The sequence below is a fragment of the Ailuropoda melanoleuca genome, chromosome X, assembly GCF_002007445.2.
Source record: "Ailuropoda melanoleuca isolate Jingjing chromosome X, ASM200744v2, whole genome shotgun sequence".
NCBI classification, from domain to species: Eukaryota; Metazoa; Chordata; class Mammalia; order Carnivora; family Ursidae; genus Ailuropoda; species Ailuropoda melanoleuca.
This window is the reverse complement of record NC_048238.1, coordinates 7,125,734-7,147,878: the sequence shown is the minus strand read 5'-3', so window position 1 is coordinate 7,147,878 and position 22,145 is coordinate 7,125,734. Positions and strand designations below refer to the sequence as shown.

Below are 22,145 nucleotides of genomic sequence, written 5' to 3'. Positions count from 1 at the left end.
CTGCCCACACGTGGACCCAGTGAGGTTCGGCAATCAGCACCAGGCGCAGCCTGGCTTTCTTTGTTGTTCAATTGTGAAGTACTGCTGTTCATCCAGGCTCCCCCAATGGTTGCACTTTGCAGCTCCACGGGACAGGAGCAAGAGCAGAAGGCTGATGCTGGTGTGGCGTGGGGGGGGGGCGGTGGCGTGCTACCACAGGGGCAGCTCTGTGCGACCACGTACCCCGTCAGATCCAGAACCACGCCATCGTCACCAGGAGTCCCCTCGTGCCACGTGCCACGCACACCAAGCCCTCCCTGCAGCACCCCTACACTGTGGCTCCACTCGTGTGTTCTCCAAGTCCAAAACCGCATCATCTCAAGAAGCTTCTATGTAAATGGAATCACACAGCAGGTGACCTTTGGAGATTGGCTTATGTCACTCAGGAGAACGCCCCGCAGATCTACCGGGCTGTTACGTGTTCCTTCTCCTTGCCAAGTGGTCGTCCCCACTCGGGCTCCGAGCTCACGCTTCCTGCTGACGGTGACGGACGGTGGCCCTACCGGGTGTTCATGGGGAAAACCCAACACGGCAAAGCAATTTCTCAGATCAACCCATCAAATCAGGAGTCTCTGAAGGCTAACGAACGGTCCTCTTTATAAGCGCCAACTATCTGTGTTTTGCTCTGAAAAGGAGCACGCTTGCTTTTCTTTCATGTTACCATCTTGAACAATCTCTAGCACTCTCCTTGACACTAAAGGGAAAAAAAGAGCAAATGACACCTGGAACTTACTGGACCAGCAGTGGGTCTACCCAATCCCCATTACGGTGAGAATTACGGGCAAGAAGTTCTCTGAATACACCATAAACCCTGGCCTGTGGTTTCTCTGCTGAAAACTTTATAAATGAAAAGATTTACATACTATCTGTGGGGGGGAGGGCAGAGGGAGAGGGAGAGAGGGAATATACCAGCAGACTCCATACTGGGTGTGGAGCCTGACACAGGACTTGGTCTCATTTCCCTGAGATCAGGACCTGAGCCAAAATCAAGAGTCGGACACTTCACCGACGGAGCCAACCAGGTGCCCCCATACATCAATTCTTAGAAGTGTTAGGGGAACCTCACTGATGTTTATCTAGGGCATTCATTTTCTCTGAAAAGTAAAATCCAGAGCTGAGTTTCAGATATTCCTCCAATCACGTGGGTGAGCACCCCTGCTCTTCTAGGGCTCCGAACCCACTACCATATCGTCCCCGACAACAAAGGTCGGGACGCTTCGGCACTTATGCCAACAATGCAAGGCCACCAGGAAGGACACTGTCACTCGCTACTTGCTCTGCTGTGCCGTCTGGAGCAGGGCTGTAATGCGGCAACACACACAGACCCACGCAGGCTGGCTTGCCAGAGGGTGGGCTTGTCAGCAGACTGACTTTGTAATGGAGAAGGGATTTCCTTTCGGGGTGGTGGAAATGTTCTGGAACTAGATAGCGGTGATGGCTGTCCACCACGTGGACGTGTAGTCGCCTTTACCGATGGTACATATCATCAGTAAGTGGGGCGGGGAGCGTGTACCTGTCCTGGCACATATATACGCATGTCATATGCAAATACAAACGTATACGTCATGTAATATGACACATACACCCTCCCCCGCCCCACCCCACACCGGCTGGAAGAGCAAGCCGCCTGCGCTTGAAGCCATGCTTACTTCCTGGTGAGAACGTACATTCTGGAATACGTTCAGCCATTTCCACATCATCAGTGCCGTGAGATTAAAGCAACACTAACAGCAGAGTTCACCGGTACCCCAAGGGGCGTATCCGGTGTGGACCCCAAGCTATCAGGACGCACGGGAGAGACGTGCTACGTCAGCAGAGCAGCAGGGTGTCAGCTGTGACACCAGGGTCCCCCTTGCTAAGGAGAAAGCACTGCTTTAGTACCGTGTGCAGTCACGGGACAGACTGGAGTCCATTCGTTGGAACCCAGTCCTGCCTCACAGACTCTGGCTCCGTCGGCTCCCTGGACGACCCTCGTCCCCTGCTCGGAGCCCCTCCCTGGGCACAGAGATGGGCTGTGCCATCCAGGGGGCCCCATGGGGCCAGCGTTTAGATGCAGACCATCACCAGGCACCCCAACTACCCATCAGGATGCCCTGAGAGAATAGTAAACACTCCCTCTGTGCATTTAGATTCCGTCAAAATGGAACATTTCCTGTTGAGGGAAGGCGCACCCACTCCCTTCTGTCAAGCCTGAGCCAGTCTTTCTAACCGTCTGTTCCTTCTGGGAGGTGGTCGTCTGTCCTTAAGGGGCCACATCTAACAAGATAAGGCTACGCAGAGCATGAAGTAACAGGTGGGAGTGTGAACAATGGGAACTCTGGACCCCTGGCCGCCCCAGGGAGCCTGCTGGGACCCCAGCACATAAAGGGACAGGGTGAGGTCCAGAGCAGTGGCTACACATCTCTGCGGGACACACGGACCCCCGCAGGCCTAACGCTCTCCCCGCAGCAGCTCCCACTGGCAAGGCTGGTCTTGGCCCGAGACTGGGAATTTGGACGTCCACAAGTTTCCCACCACGGCCTAACGGACGATAATGGTGTCCTGTGTCTGAACTGCGCAAATAGTGGGGTGTATGCCAAACCCCTGCTTTCCCTCTGGGAGTCTGGAACTGGGCACACACCAAGCAGGGGTGCCTACGGGACCAGCCGCCAATCACAAACTTCAGGCATTGGGTCATGATGAGTTTTCCTGCTAGCCGACCCTTCACGTGTTTGTCCTAACTTGTTTCTGGGGGCATCAGACGTGAGCTGACTGATTCCGCTCTCAGAGGACCCTGGGAGGCTCAGGACGTCCCCCTGTGCACCTCTGGTCTGTGGCTTCTGCTTTGTATCCTGCTGCGGTGACTCGTCTCAGCCCTGAGGACAGCTGTCCGCGGAGTCCGGGGACTCCTCCCAGGGAACTTCCGAACCCAGGCACGGTCGCAGGGAACCCCATCGCAGCATCCCCCTTGGGACAGCAGGGGGAAGACGCCCACACTGGTTCTGTGGTTGGGTCACTGCTGTGTTTTTAAACTTCCGAGCAGGCACGCGCCGAGGGCATCTGTATCTTGCAAAGTAAGAGCAACGCTCCCCATGAAATCCATTTCCTTCCCACCGGCTCCGTTCTGTGGGCTCCCTCCTGCAAGCTTTCACGATTACTGCTGTAAGAGACACTTCCTAGGACTACGAATTACTATTTTTGAATTACAAACAAACAAAAACAAAAAAAACCCTCAAAAACTCACCGGAATGAAACGGAAACTGTTGTTTGGCTTCTCCTGTGTGGGCATCCCAAATTATGGTTGTCTGTGCTCCGCAAACAAAAAGAAAAAGTGAGTATTCTTCACAGAAAGATTTCTCTAGAGAAATCTAACATACAGGAAAAGACCATGACCCCCCCCTTTCCTTCTAAGCCAGCATTGTCCAAAAGAGATACAATGTGAGCCACAAAGGTCATTTTTAATTTTCTCCTAACTACATTTAAAAAAAGGAAAAAGGGGCGCCTGGGTGGCTCAGTCGGTTGAGTGTCTGACTCTTGGTTTTGGCTCATGATCTCGGGGTCCTGGGATCAAGCCCCACATCGGGCTCAGTGCTCAGTAAGGAGTCTGCTTGAGGATTCTCTCTCCCCCTCCCCTCACACACGTGCACACGCTCTCTCAAATAAATCTTAAAAAAAGGAAAAAGAGATCAGTAAAATTAATTTTAACAATATATTTTAGTCCACTCCAATGCGGCCAAAATACTGTTTCAACACGGAATCGATACACAACCACTCATGAGATATTTGGGATTCTGTCTTTCATCTAGACTTTTGGAATCCAGGTGCAGCATCCAGGGTGGCTACGTTTTATGAACCCGGCAGCCACATGTGCTGGTGCCTTCTCCACTGAACGCAGCAGCCGCACCCGATACTGGGAAAACGGCCCCGACTGGTGGGGATTCTCCCTCCTCCCCCACACGGAGACCTGTAGAAAAACTTGCAATGAAGCACCTCGAGACACCTTTCTAGCACTTTCCAAATGCAGAACTAGAGAAACTGGCATTTCTGGCACCTGCCCTGACCATCAGCCCCGAGGCGTGGACGCTGGATCCAGGACAGCAGCGTGAGGCACGGGGCTCGGGCACTGAGTCACCGGTACAAATGCGGAGAAAAAGGGATCTCCACCTCGCAAAGCAAAGTAAATCCTGAATCCTTAGGAACTTGCTGAGAGCGGGAAGACAGGGAACCAACGAGACCAGCTCAATGAACACCATGGGAAGTAGGTCTTTAAAAAAAAAAAGATTTTATTTGAGAGAGAGCATGAGAGAGAGGGAGAAGCAGACTCCTCTCTGAGCAGGGAGCCCGACGCAGGGCTCCATCCCAGGACCCCGACGCAGGGCTCCATCCCAGGACCCCAGGATCGTGACCTGAGCTGAAGGCAGATGCTTCCCCGATGGAGCCCCCCATGTGTCCCACAGGAATCAAGTCTAAATCAACTGGCACGTCTACCCTTAACTGAAACTTTCCCACCTCCCCGTCCACAGCACTTAACATTCTGCTGGAAGAGGAACTGCTTATATTTTGTATTAACTGCAGGAAATTGCAGATGTAATCTTCAGGACACCAAGTACCTCTGAAACACAGTTCTCTAAGTTTGGGGTCAGCTCTAGCCCAATTAACTTTTTTCTTTTTTTTAAGATTTTATTTTTAGGTCATCTCTACACTCAACGTGGAGCTCGAAGTCACACAAGCCTGAGATGAAGCGTCCCACAGTCCACCAACTGAGCCAGCCGGGCGCCCCTAGACCAACTAACTTTGCTTGTTTGTTTGTTGTCGGTGGAGTGTAACTCTTTTCTTAATGCAGCCACCCACAAAAGTGGCAATGCGGACAATATATAGAGCCTTTCAATACTTCGCAAACGTCACCTACTACCACAGGAATCCTGTCACCTAGTTGCTGTTTCCATTAAATATACGAGGGACGAAACAAAACATGAATCACACAAAAGCTTTTTAGGGATGTGACCTCTGCTCCTGCCACCCCTTCCAGGTTAAGCATGCACTGAAGGTCAACACCAACGTTCTGTCCACGACCCCTCCTCCCCGGGCAGCACTTGTGAGAACATTATTATTATTCCTGCCGTGGTTGATGAACAATGGCAGAGAGTGTAGGACCCAAAGACTAAGTGAACTCCAAAAGTGCATTTTCACCGGCCGTCCAGCTCCTCACCTGGAAGAGTCACAATCGAGAGGAAAGTAGAAAATCAGGAATGGAATACAAAAAAGAGCCCTGGGCAGGAGGCAGGTGAGGCTGCAAAGAATTTTTTAAAGTGTGTGGGGGTCAAAGGGCAGAAGTTACTGGCAATCCAGGGCCTGCACCCTGGACCCGTGTGTCCCTGGGCAAGTGAGTGCAGGTGCCTGTGTGCCCACCACCTCTCTCGGGAGCACCGAATGGGCCAGCACACACTGTAAAGTGCTTGAGAAGGGTCAGCGACCATGTGCACAAATCATTTTAATGATCCAGTCAGCAGTATGGATGGCCAGCCACGGACCCGACAAAGTTGTGTGTGTGTGTGCATGCATGTATAATATCTGAACTCGACCGTCTCAGAGAAAATCGGACAGTAGTTCCAGGAGAATGCTTAGTGTCAACCACAGAACTCAGCTTCTCTCGATATTAGGCTGCCAGGTTTGAAAGAAAGGTTTGCTGGCTTAAAACAGAGAGAGCGTGCAATGGCACTCTTCACTGACCTAGAGGGCTGCCCTCTGGTATGGGGTCAGCACACATTGTCTGTCACCGGCCACATGGTACATATTTTAGCACCAAGCCCGCGACAAAGTTGACAGGTCGTGGCTGCTACAGTACATTCACTGTAGAACGTGAAGGGATACGAAGCAGTGACGTAACAAGGTTTTCAAATGATCCTGACATCCGTCTGAAAACACAAAGCCCTCCGGACACCACACGACAGTATAGTCCTCAGACCCAGTCAGCAGTTGTAGAAACACAAACTGCTTGTTTCCCTTCGGCTTCATTTCTTGATAATACTTCTTTTCCAAAGCAAGGACTTCCAATTCCTGCCGAGTCTCGGGAATGACATAACCCTTCCTTCCATGTTCTTTGGGGGTCCTGATTCCTGACTCTTGGCAACTGAGGAAACAGACCCAGAGAGAGGGGCCCTCACTCCGAGCCAGATGATGCCTACAGCCGCTGACTCCTTGCCCACCCACGGCTTCTAAAGGTCCCCGTCTGCTCACGGCCACTCGGACCTGACCCCGTCACATCCACCTGGCAGCCCTGTCCAGGCACAGCGTCTGCTCTGAGTGTGCCCCGTGGGCCGCCAGGGGTGTGCCCCCTCGTGGGCGGGCTCGCTTTCCTCCGGCTCTCAGAGAAGCCTGCAGCCCACGACGGGAAGTCACAATTCATCAAATTAGGGAAACGAGCCTGGCGAGAGAAAACGGTTTGTGTTTCCAAAACTGCTCAGTGGGGGAAAGGTTTCTGTCCCGTGCATCCCACACCACTTTGCTTTTCAAGCATTGGATACATGCAACTGGGGGATTTCCTCTTTCCATCGCTGAATGACATACCTCAAAAAAAAGGGGGGGTAGCTCTGCACAAAGGTCTGTGGAACAGTATAACATGTTGAGAGAGCACGTGTCATAAATGAGCAGTAAGATCAGACCACAAAACAAAGCAGCTTTTGTTAAGGAGAAGCAGAGAGCCTCGGAATTAAACACAAAACAAAAAACCCAAGATGTTACCCAGAGACCAAAAATAAATCTGCATCTACAGATCAAAGAGACGTGGGTTTTTTTTGAGACCTATTTTGAGCGAATACTCACTTTGTCTACACCAGCACTCAAGATGTAATTCCCCTTTTTGTTCCATTTCAAGGCAAAGATGGGGCCTTTATGTTGCCCTAAGGTGCTGGCCAGGTTGCCTGTTCGGTAAAGAAACAACAAGCAGGTTGACTTCAAAGCCACGGGCAGCTCACTTGCCGGTTACATCGCAAAGCACGTCTTCTCCCGCCGCTCGCGAGGAGGCCCGGCTTACCGTCTTCGGTCCATATTCTCGCAAAGCCATCGTAGGAACCCGTGGCCAACAGCGTCCCATCGCTCTGTGGGCCAGAAACACACACACACCCCCAACAGCTCAGTAGAAGCCAAGGCGCCCTCTCACCTGACCCTGGGGCTGGAAGAGTCTCGCATCCGTCCCGGTCTCCCAGTGAAGAGACTAGTGGATCCCACGGGACTACTTACTTCAGCCCACACTGCTCTGAACGGACACACGCGAGATGCGGGAACAGGGAAAATACACGCAACCAGTCACCCAATGACGTCATTAAACACACTATCCGAAAAGTTACAGTGAGACTTTAAGAGACCGAAGGAAGCTTTTAAAAGTGCGTTTGCACACCGAGAGGAGTTTGTGATGCAGGAAAAGTGCAAAGAAGTTCTAATGGCCCGTGGGCTTCCCACGTGTAAATGCCTGTAACCCCCACCGCCGAACCAGCGGGCTGGACAGTCCCCTTTCCCGGGCCGCACACCCCCTCTCGCCAGCACAGCGGGCTCCCCCCTGGAACCAGCAGGCTCATCTTGCTCAGGGATGGAAAGGGAGGGCCACTGACCACCCAGCTAGCTGTCTGCCCAACACAGCCTCGCCGGACGCTCTCAGCTACGGGACAGCAGCCCCCCGGGGCTACAGCTGCTCACGCGTCTGCGTGGCGGCAGGTGCTTACGTTCCAGTCCAGTGAGGTCACGTCTTTATTACTCGGGACGTCATGTCCTCCTTCTCGTATACAGTGCCTCAACACGAGCTGTGTGGAGCCCCCATTGCTGTTCTCATTAAGATTCCATATTCTTGCCGTCGAGTCACCGGATCTGTAGAATGAAAACGCACGTGCATTCGGCTTTCGCTTCAAGTGCACACGAAGCCGTCAGACCTTCAGGCTAGGTCAGGAATCCCTGGCGTGTGGCCTTGCGTCTTCTTAATCCCGCTCACTGGCTCTGTCTTTCGCCTCACCATGTTTGTTGCCCTTCGTTATTTTAATTTGTTTTTCAAGTAGGCTCCACACCCAACGTGGGTTGGAACTCACGACCTTGAGATCAAGAGTCGCGTGGCCTACTGGCTGGGCCAGCGGGGAGCCCCGCAGCAACTGTAAATCTCTTTGCATTGCTCCCCAGCCCACTGAGAACACAGGGCGGAGCAAGGCCTTCGTCACGACCTGGGGAGGAGGGCAGCATGGAGAGCCCGAGGTCTAGGTCTGCACACAAACGGGAGGGGAGCATGTATCCACGAGGCACAATTTCAGAAAGGAGAGAACACCTGGGATTCCCCGGACCCTGGGGCACANGGGGCACGCCCGGCCTGGCATCCTTACCCCGAAGCTAGGAGATCACTGACGGGGTTCCAGGCACAAATGAACACCTCGGACTCGTGGCCCCGAAGGACTGTGGCTTTGTTGGGCGGAATCTCAACGTCCCCGTCTATTTCCATTGGTTTCGAATGATTATCTGTCACAGGAAACAGGAAAAGACATGTGGCTGACCGGTATATAAAAGAAATGCAATCTCGGGGCACGTGAGTGTTAGAGACACCTTCTTTTTCTTTTTATGTTTTTAACTTACATTCAGTTGGCCAGCTGAGTCTCAGGTGTAGAGTGCAGTAAGTTATCAGTGGCCTGTAACACCCAGTGCTCCCCACATGCCGTGCCCTCTGAAGGGCACCTACTCGTCACCCAGTCACCGCACCCCCCACCCACCTCCCCTTCTGCAACTCTGTTTGTTTCCTACAGTTAAGAGTCTCTCATGGTTTTTCTCCCACCCTGATGACTTCCCATTCAGTTTTCCCTCCTCTCCCCTCTGTTCCTCTCTGCTATTTCTTATGTGCCACAGATGAGTGAAACCATACAATGGTCTTGCTGACAGAGACACGTTCTTTTTATGTCCCAGGTAACACGACCTGATGACGGTATCATGACTTTTGTATAATTTAGTAAATGTATTACATTTCTTTATTTCAACAGCCTGCAAATTTGATAGAGAAATAAAAAGCTATTTATTCTGTATAACTAGGGCCATGCTAAGGTCTAACCGCCGCCAGCGGAGACTGGGGAGGGATGACGAGAGCCGGGTCGAGCCCGAAGGATGCTCTTCCGCAGACGGGATGAGACGTTTTATCCGCGAGAGCCTTTCTGAAGTTATCACCTCCTTACCTGGGCGCTCCCGCCAGGAGAGGCCATCGCTCTTCCAGAGCGCCCACCACCTTGCACTCCCTGCCTGCAACAGCCTTGTGTCCTTGGGACAGAAGGGCTGTTTTTTTTTCTTGGTGGAGCCACCTCTGCGTCAGACTTCTTATGCCACGCAGAACTGCCAGGCTTTCTAACCGAGTAAGCCCACCCCGGATGAATCACGGACCCGGGTTCCGAATTCCCAGGTAGGCCTGGTGGCGGCGGAGACAACCAGTGCTAAATGCCACCCTCGTGAAAACCATCCTGCAAAGTGGTTGTTTTCCTCCCAAGTGGCAGGACGCAGAAAATTCCCGAAGGCCAGGATGAACGATCACTTCCGACACCACAGTCTGGTCCCAGCCTGCCCTGCAGCAAGATGACTGCAAAATGTAGGGGGCACCAGGCTTCAGGAGACAAAGCAGAAGTCAGTGCCACAGGATGATGTGCCAGAGACGAGGCAGCAGCGAGCCCTGAGCCACGCTCCCTGGAGAGTAACCGGTAAGCCACAGGTACCCATGAAATGAAGGCCATCTGTGTGTGAGTGGCCAGTGGGCTTTAAGCTGTGTACCCGTCTCTATGCAGCTATGTCCCATTAGATTTTCTTTTCTAAGTAGGCTCCTTGCCCAGCGTGGAGCCCAACATGGGGCTCGAACTCACGACCCTGAGATCAAAACCTGAGCTGAGATCAAGAGTCAGATGCTTCAATGACCGAGCCACCCAGGTGCCTCACTCATTAAGATCCCGCCCCCCCCCCATCATCCCATCAGATTTTCTTAACATTCAAAAGAAATCAGTACAATTTAAAAGCTCGCAAAATTTCTGTCCCGGCAAACACAGAGATTTCTTGAAGTTCACTGATTATAAATTCATTTCTGTGACGGAAGACTAAGAAAACAAAGACCTTTAGTTTCTTCCAGTTTCATTTTTGAAAACGTGAGGACTGTATGGCTTGTGAGCGGATAGCCAGTAAGTGATGTGTGGCTCGAGCCGGGTACTGTCTTTTTCCTTCCCCGCCCTGCTGTTCCGGACCTGATTAACGGTGATGACGGAGGGTACAGGAGGGAAGTCCTTCCATTTCTGTGCTAGATTCATGACCTGCACACCGACCTACTTATTGTAATCTGCGTTACAGCCTATGTGGGTTCTCCGTGTGATGCTGTATCCGATTGTTTAGCTGAAGCGAATTTGTTACCCTGTGCTCGTGGACGAGAACCTGCCACAAGGCTTGGCTGCAAGCTGCAGCCTCATCTGAGGCGGCCGGCCAGAGAGCCACATGTGCGCAAGCCACACACGCACACACGGAAGACGTGTGTGCATCTACAGACAGGTACGTAACACACGTGTAATGCGCTCCGGAAGCCCTCTCTGAGTTTCTAAGCCACGTATCAGAGCAGAGTCCGGTTCTCTGGGTGGAAATTCAGGCTCTCTGATCGGCACACCCTTTATGGCAATTACCCCACAGAGATGGAACGCCCAGCATTTGGAGACCACCACGCAAGGCCACACCTTCTGTCTGCGGCCCGGTGCCCTCTCTGTGGCCATGAGCTTGACCATTACAGCAGATGCTGGGCCAACACGTTCAATACCGAAGGCGGGCAGGGGACCAGGGGCCTCCACAAACGAGACCCTCTGATGTAAGAGTAATCACATGGTCCTCTCGCTGTTACACAAGTTCTCTGGGCAGCACGACTTCCTAGGATCGAGGATGTGTGCGTAAACACTGCCGTGTCTAAGGACTTCAATGGAAACAGCGTGAAGCTCTTCCAGCAAATACGACACCACACTAGGGCTCAGAGACAAGGACAGCAAGCAGAACTTGAAGAGTCCCGGCGACTCCCACAAACCCAGGACAGAAACCACCAGAAGCTCGCCAACGCCCAGGGCCCCGCACGTACTTATTGCGTGTGCTCCGTTCTCCTCCCCATTCACCGTGGCCTCGCCGTTCTTTGGTGGGTGCTGCTGGGCCACAGCCGCCGGGGCTGCCGTGGCCGCCGTGGCCGCCGCTGCCGCCGCCGCCGCCGCCGCACTGGCCTGCTGTTGCTGAGCGAGCTTCTCCCGGAAGGCCTGCTGCCGCGTCTGCACCACGTCCGGCATCACAGCGTCGATCAGGGACAGGGACTCTATGGGGCGGCCGTCGAACACCGTGCCATCCTGGGGAGAGAGCCAGAAGGAGCAGCCATCAGCTCCCGTGGCACAGCGGGAGCAGGACTCAGAGCAGTGCCCGGAGGTCCAGGGCAGGCTGGAGGCAGGTGCGCAGCGGGGGAGGGGAGCGGGGTGACCCGGGACGCGGCTCAACGTCCTACAGCGCCCAGGCCAGCCCGCCGCAAAGAACCGTCTGGCCCCCACGTGCTGAGTGCCAAGTGCGAGAAGCCCTGCGGAGATACGACGACAAGGACAGGAGGTCTGTGCACAAGCACACTCCTGTGAGGGAGAGGCAGCTCTCTGGACATCCTTCAGGGTTCGAGTCCTTGTACACCTGTCTGTCTGACTTAATAAAATATTCACCCCCTGCCACTGGGGCTCAGGGTGTACACGAAATAGAGCCCTGATACACGGGCGACAGCCTGTGTAGTTCCCACGCGCGTTTTTTCAACTTGTTTTGGTTCTCTGGCTTCTACCTGCAACGAAAAATTTTCCGTACGCACTCAAAAACACAGGAAGAAGTTCTTTTCTTAGAAATCGCTCCAAATATTAGAGTCCTACAAACAGCGCTTAGGAGTTGTGGCTGCTGTACGTGCAAACACGCTTTTGCACGTTCTGAGCTTGAATGACCTTGGAAATTAGGAAGAAGTGAACAGGAGTTTCAGCAGGACACTATCGAAATGACACAGGACCCCAGCTGACTTCTGACCACCATACAATATTATATTTGAAAGCAAGGAAACAATAGGAAACCCTGGAAAACGTGTTAACAAGCCACCTGTCACCGTGTCGGCCACCTTCAGGCTTTGGTTCTGGCCATGGCGTGGCCAACGCTGACCAAGCGGTCAGCACCCTGCCCTATCACCCTCTTCACAGTCACGCCTCAAATGGATGACTGCTTGGCAAAAAGTAGGTAGGCACTGCCCAGAGTAATGACAACACCTCCTAGTTTAAACTTGGAAAGCACACCGTCCCACTGTTTAGTGACCACAAACCCCAGTCACAAATGAGATGCCCTTTTTTTCATCTCCAGACATGCCTGAATGTGGAAGTGGGGAAGGGAGGCCCCGAGGGCTTTTCAACAGACTGAAGAGCTGGAACCCGGGGGACGGACACATCGAGCTGAAGCATCACACGATCTGAGAGCTGGCGGCGGGGGGGGGGCCCTCTGGGGTCACACGCTCCTATCCCCACATTTAACCGTTTTGTGGAAAAAAGAAACGAAACGGGGCCCCAAGGGGTTGTGGAACACCGCCTCTGGGCACCCCAGCTGAGAGGAGGAAGGAGGAGAGGACCACGGTCAGGGAAGAATGTGCACAGGACAGGCAGAAAGTCGGGTGTTTTCAAAGAGTGGGTGTTCAGAAATGGGCGGGGGGGCACAGGTGACGGAGGACAGGATGTATTACTTTCGTACTTTTTAAAACCTAAAGAGAAAGCAGAACAAGACAGGCTCGTAAGGAGGAGGTCGTTCAAGGCGAGGAAGCGTGGAAGGACTCCAACAGATGGGCCTCCGGTGTGGCCCTGCCTGGTTTCCGAGCTGCTCCCTGGTACCCGGGCTCTGCTGGCGGGGCCAGGCCACCGCCCGCGTCCCAGGAGCGCACGTACCTCGTTGATGCTGATCTCGGCCTCCACATACTGCAGTCCCTTCTGCAGGATGGAGATGAGGGCAGCCGGCGGCACCAGCGTCCCGTTGATGTTGGACTGGCTGATGTGGCTCTCGATACCGAACGTGAACGCCGAGTGGGAAAAACCTGCAGCGAGAGACGGGGGAGCAAAGGGTTTCGTGAGGCTTGAAATGAAGAGCGCTGAGAGGCGCAGGCACGGAGACCCAAGGGTGGCTCCACTGACCGCCAATGCTCCTAATTAGCCGGGGGGGTGGGGGGTGTGCAGTCGCGGCTGTAGGACCCCAGCTTCAGGGGTGCGGTGAAACAGAGGGAACGAGCAGGGAGACAGAAGAGACGCAGCAGCCCAAGACCTGTGTGCGGGGGACGGAGAAACCGCTTCAGAGGGAGAGACGTTTCGGTGTTATTAACAGCAAAACGGAGCACAGTCTGCCCTGGATAAATGTGTCTTCTCTTTCTTTATATTTTATTTATTTACTTGACAGAGAAAGAGAGCACACGAGTAGGGGGAGCGTCAGAAGGAGAAGCAGGGGCGCCCGGGTGGCACAGCGGTTAAGCGTCTGCCTTCGGCTCAGGGCGTGATCCCGGAGTTATGGGATCGAGCCCCACGTCAGGCTCCTCCACTAGGAGCCTGCTTCTTCCTCTCCCACTGCTTGTGTTCCCTCTCTCGCTGGCTGTCTCTATATCTGTCGAATAAATAAATTAAAAAAAAAATCTTAAACAATTAAAAAAAAAAAGGAGAAGCAGACTCCCCACTGAGCAGGGAGCCCGATGCGGGGCTCGATCCCAGCACCCTGGGATCATGACCTGAGGCGAAGGCAGACACTTAACTGCCCGAGCCCCCCAGGCGCCCTGGGGAAATGTTTCTGTTGCAGAAATGGAAGGCTGGGCTTTCCCCCATGCTGCCATCACTCCTTCCAGAGCTCCCTGCTTGGGTCTCTGAGCGTCCCCAGCCCAGCTGCACTGCACACAGGGCACCTTTCTTTAGCTGGGCTCTAAGCGCTCATGGCAGGCGGGGGCCAAGGCCACACAACCAAACATCCAAAGAAAAAGAGACCATTCTAGACCCACTGGGGTGGCTTGAGTCATTTTATCTAGTAATTGGTCACTTTCCCTTGGCTACGGCATGCTGGCTCCTCCCCCTCCTTCCCTCAGCACTCGTCGCGGTGGTTACCCGGGGTGGTTACCGGGTGTACAAAACAATGCCCACTGAAAGAAAGGGAGGTGGCAGGGCAGGGTAGGAGGTGCTGGGGACCCCTGTGCGGTCTGAGGGCGATGGGGAACCTGCAGCAGCCACACTTCCTCAAGGGGAGTAAGGGGCATCCCCCAGCCAAAGCTCCTAGCTGCTGCCGGCCTTCCCTGCAAGGCGGCAGCCCAGTCTGCTGGCGGTACCATCCCCTTGCTCGGTCTGGGGCAGCCAGGGGTGTCCGGGAGCTGGGAAGCCTTATGGGATGCAGGCCTTGTGAGTAGCAGGGACCCCTAGGAGGGGAGTGGGAGGTGGAGTGGGGCCAAAGGCACTCCCACCGTGGGGCTCTGAACTCTCTTACTGTTTATACTGGCCATTCATCAGGCAAAAGAGAAGGCAGCTGGAGGGTTCACCCCCAGAACTCCCGCTGCCTTGCCAGGATGTTCTGCCCACTGCACAGTGAGACTCTGTTTGTCCCACAAGGCTGGACCCTTGAGGCCAGTCTTGGGGTTACCCCCCTGGTGTAGTTTCCCCTCCGCTCTGCCAGACCCCTCGCTTGCGGGGGGGGGGTTCCCTTGGATCCTGCTCCCAGGGGGTCTCCTCCACGAGCACCTCCCCATCAGCAGTGGCTCATCGTACATGCTGGTGGGCTGCACGGGGCTCCCCAGGGTGTCCCTGCTGCCGGCACATGCCTCCCACAGTCACACTGCTAGCACCCCACCTTCAGAAGCCAGACTGACAGGGGCATCGCATGGGCCCCCGACTCCCACAGACTCCCGTACGGTGGCTCTTGCCTTCCCCGGGCACAGTCCAACCAGTTGTTGCAATAAACGCAGTGTTCAGCAGATGGGAATGTTCCTCCGTGAACGGAGCTTTCCACATTTGCATTCTCTCCTTTTCTCCCTCGACTTTCTGTTCCTGCCCGTTTATCCCCCAGTGCCTGGTTCTAAGACTATATAAAACACGTCCTTTATTGATTTCCTCGAGTCCCGTGCCAGCCGCTGTGAGGTCATGATGGGCGGCACAGAGGCTGCGGGGGCCCGTGTGGAGCCGTACCTGCCGACGTGAGATGCACAGGCCCGCCCTCCGAGGGCCAAGGGCCAAGGCCCTGGACACCCGCCTTCCTCCTGCCTTGACCCTGCCCTCCGTCTCCTACCGTCCCTCTACCCCGCGGGCCAAGCCGGAACCACCAGCCCATGTTAACCAGTGACCGTTCCCTGAACCACTGACACGCTAGGAGTCTCACCGCCCGGCTTTCGTCGATCAGGTTCCCGGCGCGGTCAGACGAGGAACACCCTAGGTCAGAGGATGGAGCAGGATCACACAGGTCCTGGCCTGACTCCCCCCCCTTGCCAAGAATCTTCCGCACATACTCTGGGCCACAGCAATCTCCTCATTAAGAACTCAGAACTCTTCCCGGCTGCGGACCCCACCCACGGGGCTCCCGCCACCGCCTCCGTCCATGTCTGCACCGCTGCACAGGGCAGAACGCTGCACTTCCACGGCCACGTCTGATTTTCCTGGTGTCTTTAACAAGTGCACGGCGGGGCCACACCATTGCAGAACTCCTAAAGTGAACAGGCAGCCCTTAGCCACTGCCTGCTCTGGGCACTGCCCCAAGCCCTTGCCACAGCCTCAGGCAAGCCTCCCGGGCAGCCTGCGCCTTTGCCACCCCAGTGCGGCATCCCCTTCTAATGGGCAGCTCTTGAGCTCCTGCCAGGGTCCCCAGCAGGCCGCGGGCACCGAGCCGCAGGGCTGAGGCTGACACCCAAAGCCGGGCCATGCGACGCCACTCTCGGCCCACTGGGCGACTCTACCGAGACACGTGTACCGATGCCGCCAGTGGAGCCCACGCTGACAGCCAACACAGGCTCCCGCGGAGCAGGCGTCACTCCGGTGACTAATGACGCGAGTGGGCAGGAGAGGTCAAGCCTCTGCTCTGTGTGTCCATGCGAACCGTTGGCATGTACCAGACCCCCGCAGACCAGGGACTTACACTGATTTCTCACACTCACGGAGGCCGGGAAGCCCGTCTTTCCCGTGTGCTCACATGGCAGAAGGGGCGAGCCAGCCCTGCGGGGGTCTCCTTCACGAGGACGCGAATCCCATTCATGACGATTCCGTGCTCACAACTGAATCAGCTTCCAGAGGCCCCGCCTCTTTAAACTATCATACTATCATGTTGGGATCCCAACAGAAGAATTTGGGGGAGACCCAAAATGCAGTCCAGCGGAACACTTCCTTCCTCCATCCCTTCCTGCTTCATCCTTTCAAATACTGGCCACAGAACTGCTACTCAAGGCACACAGAACAGCAGACGGTGACCACATTACACCATTTAGCAATCCTGGGCACGCGGTGTCCATGACGTCATCTTCAAGGGGGCTGTGCCGGTGGTGCTGTTACCGGCTTGCACACAAGGATGGTAAATATTGCAGAAGTTAGGTCACTGGTCCAAGGTTCGTGGACGTGAGAGGAGAAGCAGAATTTCAACTCTAGCTATGGGGTTGCAGGATTCACGGTTTCATCTGACCCTGAACCCCCGCAGGCACAGAAACCAGAATTCTTCCACTCCCTGAGTGGGTGCCAACTCCGCTCCCAGCCGGACTACACCGGCTCCCAGCGGCTGCACTCACGGATGCAGCACGGGCACCCTGCAAAGGACAAGCTGCAGCCCACGTCTAACCCAACGCTCCACTTCGTCCTTGACTCCCTTCTGCATCCGGTGCTAAATGTCACGTAGAAGGTCTGGTTGCCCAAGTTTTTTACCTCTGTGCGTGATAATGCCTTGCGAGGTAGATTCCACTTGCACAGCACGGCGATGACAACGTTCAGTTCAGGCTCGCTGCAAGAAGGGGACGGAACAGTAAAGATGAACCGAGGGTGTGGGAGTTGAAGACCGCAATGAGGGTGGGAGAGAATCGCTAGAATGAACTTCCCCCACTGAAGCACAATGATGACTGAGCTGATAAAGGTACACAGGAGTGCCATGAGCCGGAACATCTGTGATGAACACTTGTGTCCCCTATGGGGAGGGAGGACAGAAAATCACGACTGGAAACCAGATATCTTCATGAACACACGGGGTAACGTTCCAGGTCACTGCTGAAACCAGCCCTCCTATTTGCTTATGAATTTACATGAGCGGCATTTCTCTGGGCCAATCTATGCATGGCCTCTAAATCGATGGTTTTTTTCATCCATTTGTTTTGGAGACTTTCTTCTGGACTTCTGGCAAACCTGATTTCATCCAGGCAAGGAGGAGGGCCAGGTGCAGAGAATGTCAGGAACGGTCGGGAGCGCTGGGTCTGTCCCCCATCCCCCACCGAGTGCCCAGACCAGGTCACCTCATTTGGTGGGGCCTCTGTTTCCTTTTCTACGACGTGGGGATAAAACGTACCTCAAGGAGCTGATGCGAGAACCAGATGTGAGACCAGCAGGCCTGCATAATTTCTGAATCTAGAGAACACCACGAACTAGGGGAAACCTTCCTCCTCCGCCTTTCCTCGTTTGTGCAGTGAGGACACTGGATGAAGCCGTCACTTGGATACCTCGCAGCCCTGACGTTCATTCATCGTGAAACAAGGAGATGTCCGCAGACCACGTAAGCAAGGCCTGTTTGAGCACTTTCTCTCAGACCCTGGGTACTCGCCCATGTGTTGTGTAAGGCGCCATCTTGGGAGACTGGGCTCTCCAGGCGGATGCTTCTCCTGTGGGGCTGGCCCAGCCTCCGCCAGCAGCAGCACCCTACCCCTCCCAACTGGACTCCAAGGTAAGGAGTCTCTTTATCCGCCGTCTGCCAGAGTGGTAGGACCCCCGGGGGATGCTTCTCCCGTGGGGCTGGCCCAGGCCCAAGTCTGGCCCACGCTTGCACGTGCAGACAGTTTTACCGGAACCGTGAGGAACAAACGGAGGCTGTGTCTAAGCCACTCGGTCTGTGGACTTTGCTACAGCAGCCTGAGGCCCAAAACGCTCTTCCACTCCACCGGACAACGTGGGGACAACAATGGCAGCGGACATGTAGTGTCAGGCGGCGGCATACAAGACTGACAGAGGCTACGGCACATCGCCCAAAACCGTCCTGGGAACTTTGCTGACTCAGCACGCGGAGCCTGGTGGCTCCCTTTCCAAGAGCCGTCAAGAGCCTGCAGGCCAGGGCAAGACCCGTCACCTGACCACGGGCCTGGAAGCCCCGCGTACCCGGCCGTGAGCCGGGGCATGTCTCGGGCTCCCGGGGCACCTCTACTCGAGGCGCATACCTGCTTCCTGCTTCCCTAGAGAACGTCTCTGCTTACTGCGGTCTCTTGGTCTAGAACAGGGTTCACGGTTGTCAAGGGAGGGCGAGTCTGTCCCCCCAGGGCAGACGCAGGCAAATGGCACTGTCTGCCGACAGTTTTGGTGGTCACAGGGGTGTGTGGGAGGGGCGGCAGTGCTATGGGCAGGGGGTGTGTGTTGGGGGGGTGCTACGGGCATCTAACAGGGAGAGACCAGGGACACTCGGCCTCCTGTGTGCAGAGGACAGCGCCCCATGACAAGGAGAGCGCTGGGCCGAGTTCCAAAAGCCAGAGGGCAAGAAAGCTGGCTCCCGATTGGCCCTGTCCACCAGTGCGGACACCTGCTCAGTCGTCAGGGCTGTGGCCAGACGGCCTTGCTCTGAGGAGGCCCATCTTGTCCTCCCAGGAGGGAATGACTGCCATCCCTCCTGAGCTCCCACAGCACCCAGCACTCTCCATTCTTCTGAACCTCCCAGCTTCCGAGAAGACAGAAGCTTCTTGAAGGGAGGAAGCCCATCTGGATTCCCTTCCTGACGCACAGAGCGCCCAGCTCGGGGCAGCCGCTGTAGCTGCAGTTAGATGTACTGAAGGAAACTCAAGGAAGGCTAGGAGAAACTGCTCGGGCTGATGGGAGCAGAGGGGCGGTAAGCAACGGAACAAAACGGAGTCCTTGCTCTCTTCACAATGAGAGACTTGAAGGAGATGGACAAGAATGAAGGATTTAGTTCCGACAGTATAAGAGAAGGAAAGCAGTTTCTAAACAAATCTGACTACCATACAAGTAACAGTTGACCAAAGCACCAAAGACAACTCTTGGCCAGAGGGACACGTGAACTTCAAAACGATTACGATACGGGAGAAGAATCAAGGTAATGGTATTCAGTGCTTATTATGTAATTGGCCCTTTTCACGAACAGCTCGGGGCTGGCAACAACCCGTGAGTTACTCTTACGGACTCCAGGTTACTGACGGGGACGCTGAGGCACAGAGCAGTTAAGTGATTCCCCCAAGGGCACACAGCTTGGAAGTGGCCACCTGACCCTGGAGTCCATGCTCTTAACCCACACACAGGACACTCCTGACATTTGTTTAGAAACTTCTAAATGCTTCAAGATGGCGCCCCTTTAAAAAATAGTCAGAAGATCACCTTATCAGTAACACCATTTATCTTACACGTTTCAGCCCAGTAAGCTGCAAACAAGCTTTGCATTGCACAAACGAGGCTGAATGCTGTCCGTCCTACACAAAGCAAGCTCACATGAACTGTATCTTTCGACACCTCCCCTAAAGAGAGCGGTGTTAGGAATAAGACCACAACCAAACAAGATCAGATGTGGCCGCGGAGGAACGAGGCACGGCGTCTCTTCGCTGACCGAGACAGCACCCTTCGCCAAGCACGCCAAGGCCTCGCGGTCTGTCCTCATTTGCTTCCCTGGCTTCCTTTTCTGACCAACAAACAGGTGACATTAAACAACGTCCAAGGCCCCTTTTAATTCTAAAACCCTATGTAAAGGTTAAAAATGACCTCAGTGCGCCATCAAACCCAAAGGATTTTCATTTACAGAGGTGACTCCGTGGCCACACAGAGGGAGGCGTTCGTGCCACCGAAAGAAGAACGGATCACTTACAATTCCCCAGAGACCGGGCCACGCCACGCCGGGCCACACGCAGGGAGCAGGAAGCCGGGGAGACGGAGGGCGGAACTGGGACTGGCTTTATGAGTACGACGGAGGGGCAGCAGCTGGGTGGGGATGTCCCTCATTGGACAGGAAGTGAAAATACACACTTCAGTCTGAGGCTGGGAGGTTTGTGATACGACTTTCGCGCGGGCGGCAGCAAGCCTCGTCAAGGACTCAGGTGCGGAGCCCGGGCCGCTGGCAGCGCCCTATGGTTCCCGGACGCCCAAGGGCGCTGGCGGACACCCAGCTCCGCTTCCCCAGGCTCCACGGGGCGCTCATTCATTATGCAGCACTTCCTTCCCTTTCTCCGATATCGACACCGCCATTAACACCCCGCGTTCCCTGGCTCATCGGGGTCCCTGCACCAGAGCGGCAGCCGTCTCTCCGCGGGGGGGGGCAGGGGAGACCGAGGGGGGCGGGGCAGGTGCTGATCCAAGCGAAGATGAGAGGGAGGCCAAGGGCCACCGTGCGGGAGCTGGGTCAGATCAATCAGAGAAACACGCACACACACACACACAGAGCGAGAGCTAGAAGCTGTTCACAAGAAGAGAGAACAAGAGATCGCACACCCTCATCTCCGGGAGCTACTCTGCTCTGCGTTCACGTCTCCTCTTTGGAAGCGACAGATTCGTGTCACCAGAAGATCACATGTTGTGCCCAAGAAGCAGTTCTCACCAAATGGAAACTCAACTTCTACCCACGGTAACAAGCGTAACACTATGCTGAGAATTCTTTCTGATTCTGCAGTCTCAGTCACCTCACACGTGTATCCACTTTACGATTCTTAAAAAACAAACAAAAAAAGGGTTCTCAAAACCCGGCCGTCACTTTTTGTCCTAATTCTCTGACACTTGGCCACAGAAAGCTGAGTGCGGCGAGAGTGTTGTGTATTGTTTTAAGATTGTATTTATTTGTCAGAGAGCGAGCGAGCACAAGCACAGGGAACACCAGGCAGAGGGAGAAGCGCTGCTCAGCGGGGAGCCTGACTCGGGGCTCGATCCCAGAACCCTGGGATCATGACCTGAGCCCAAGGCAGACACTTCACCGACTGAGCCACCCAGACGCCCGGCAGTGAGAATGTTTTTATGGGCTGCAGACCTGTTCTGGAGAGCTCGCCATCACACGGAATTTGGCGTGAAATGGAGCGGTCTTGGATGGCGCCCAAAAGAAATACCAGAAGGACCTCGTTAAAACAGGGTTTCACTTATAACATCTGGCCTGGACCCCAAGGGTGGAGGCTGAGTGCAGCGCGGGCCTCTGACTGTGGCAGACCGCGCACCCTGCCAGCTTCGTAATACCCTCTCACCGGGGAGCCTGACTCGGGGCTCGATCCCAGGACCCTGGGATCATGACCTGAGCCCAAGGCAGACACTTTACCGACTGAGCCACCCAGACGCCCGGCAGCGAGAATGTTTTTATGGGCTGCAGACCTGTTCTGGAGAGCTCGCCATCACACGGAATTTGGCGTGAAATGGAGCGGTCTTGGATGGCGCCCAAAAGAAATACCAGAAGGACCTCGTTAAAACAGGGTTTCACTTATAACATCTGGCCTGGACCCCAAGGGTGGAGGCTGAGTGCAGCGCGGGCCTCTGACTGTGGCAGACCGCGCACCCTGCCAGCTTCGTAATACCCTCTCACCATGGGAAGAAACATCCAGGAGGGGAAAGCATTCATCAGGTTATAAACGAAGCCTGCGACTTCCTCCAGGGCCAACAACTGGCTCGGGGAGAAGCCGCCTGGCGAGGGAGGCCGCTGTCCCTGCCGGGTTCACGGAGCCCATGGTGCGTAAGCCAGGAGCTGCTCGGGGCACACATACGCCACCTGCTGGCACCACAGCCCGGTCGGCGGGAACCCTTGTGGATTCACCGCTCAGAAATCAGCCACTCGGGGGGCGCCTGGGTGGCACAGCGGTTAAGCGCCTGCCTTCGGCTCAGGGTGTGATCCCGGCGTTGTGGGATCGAGCCCCACATCAGGCTCTTCTGCTATGAGCCTGCTTCTTCCTCTCCCACTCCCCC

At 55.0% G+C, this 22,145-nt stretch overlaps 1 protein-coding gene across 5 annotated transcripts in view; it reads right to left on the bottom strand.

Moving 5' to 3' along the window:
• TBL1X (transducin beta like 1 X-linked) overlaps window positions 1-22,145 on the bottom strand; it is a 230,658-nt gene that overhangs the window by 22,603 nt on the left and 185,910 nt on the right. For 4 of the 5 annotated variants that reach the window (XM_011236269.3, XM_034649675.1, XM_034649674.1 and 1 more), the window contains 7 exons: window positions 12,975-13,120; window positions 11,123-11,378; window positions 8,379-8,511; window positions 7,737-7,878; window positions 7,052-7,115; window positions 6,841-6,938; window positions 3,263-3,323 (listed from right to left, as the gene is read on the bottom strand). In XM_011236269.3, coding sequence (XP_011234571.2) covers window positions 3,263-3,323; window positions 6,841-6,938; window positions 7,052-7,115; window positions 7,737-7,878; window positions 8,379-8,511; window positions 11,123-11,378; window positions 12,975-13,120 — 900 coding nt within the window. The remainder of the gene's footprint in view (window positions 1-3,262; window positions 3,324-6,840; window positions 6,939-7,051; window positions 7,116-7,736; window positions 7,879-8,378; window positions 8,512-11,122; window positions 11,379-12,974; window positions 13,121-22,145) is intronic. The other variant, XM_034649673.1, reaches the window with a different exon arrangement.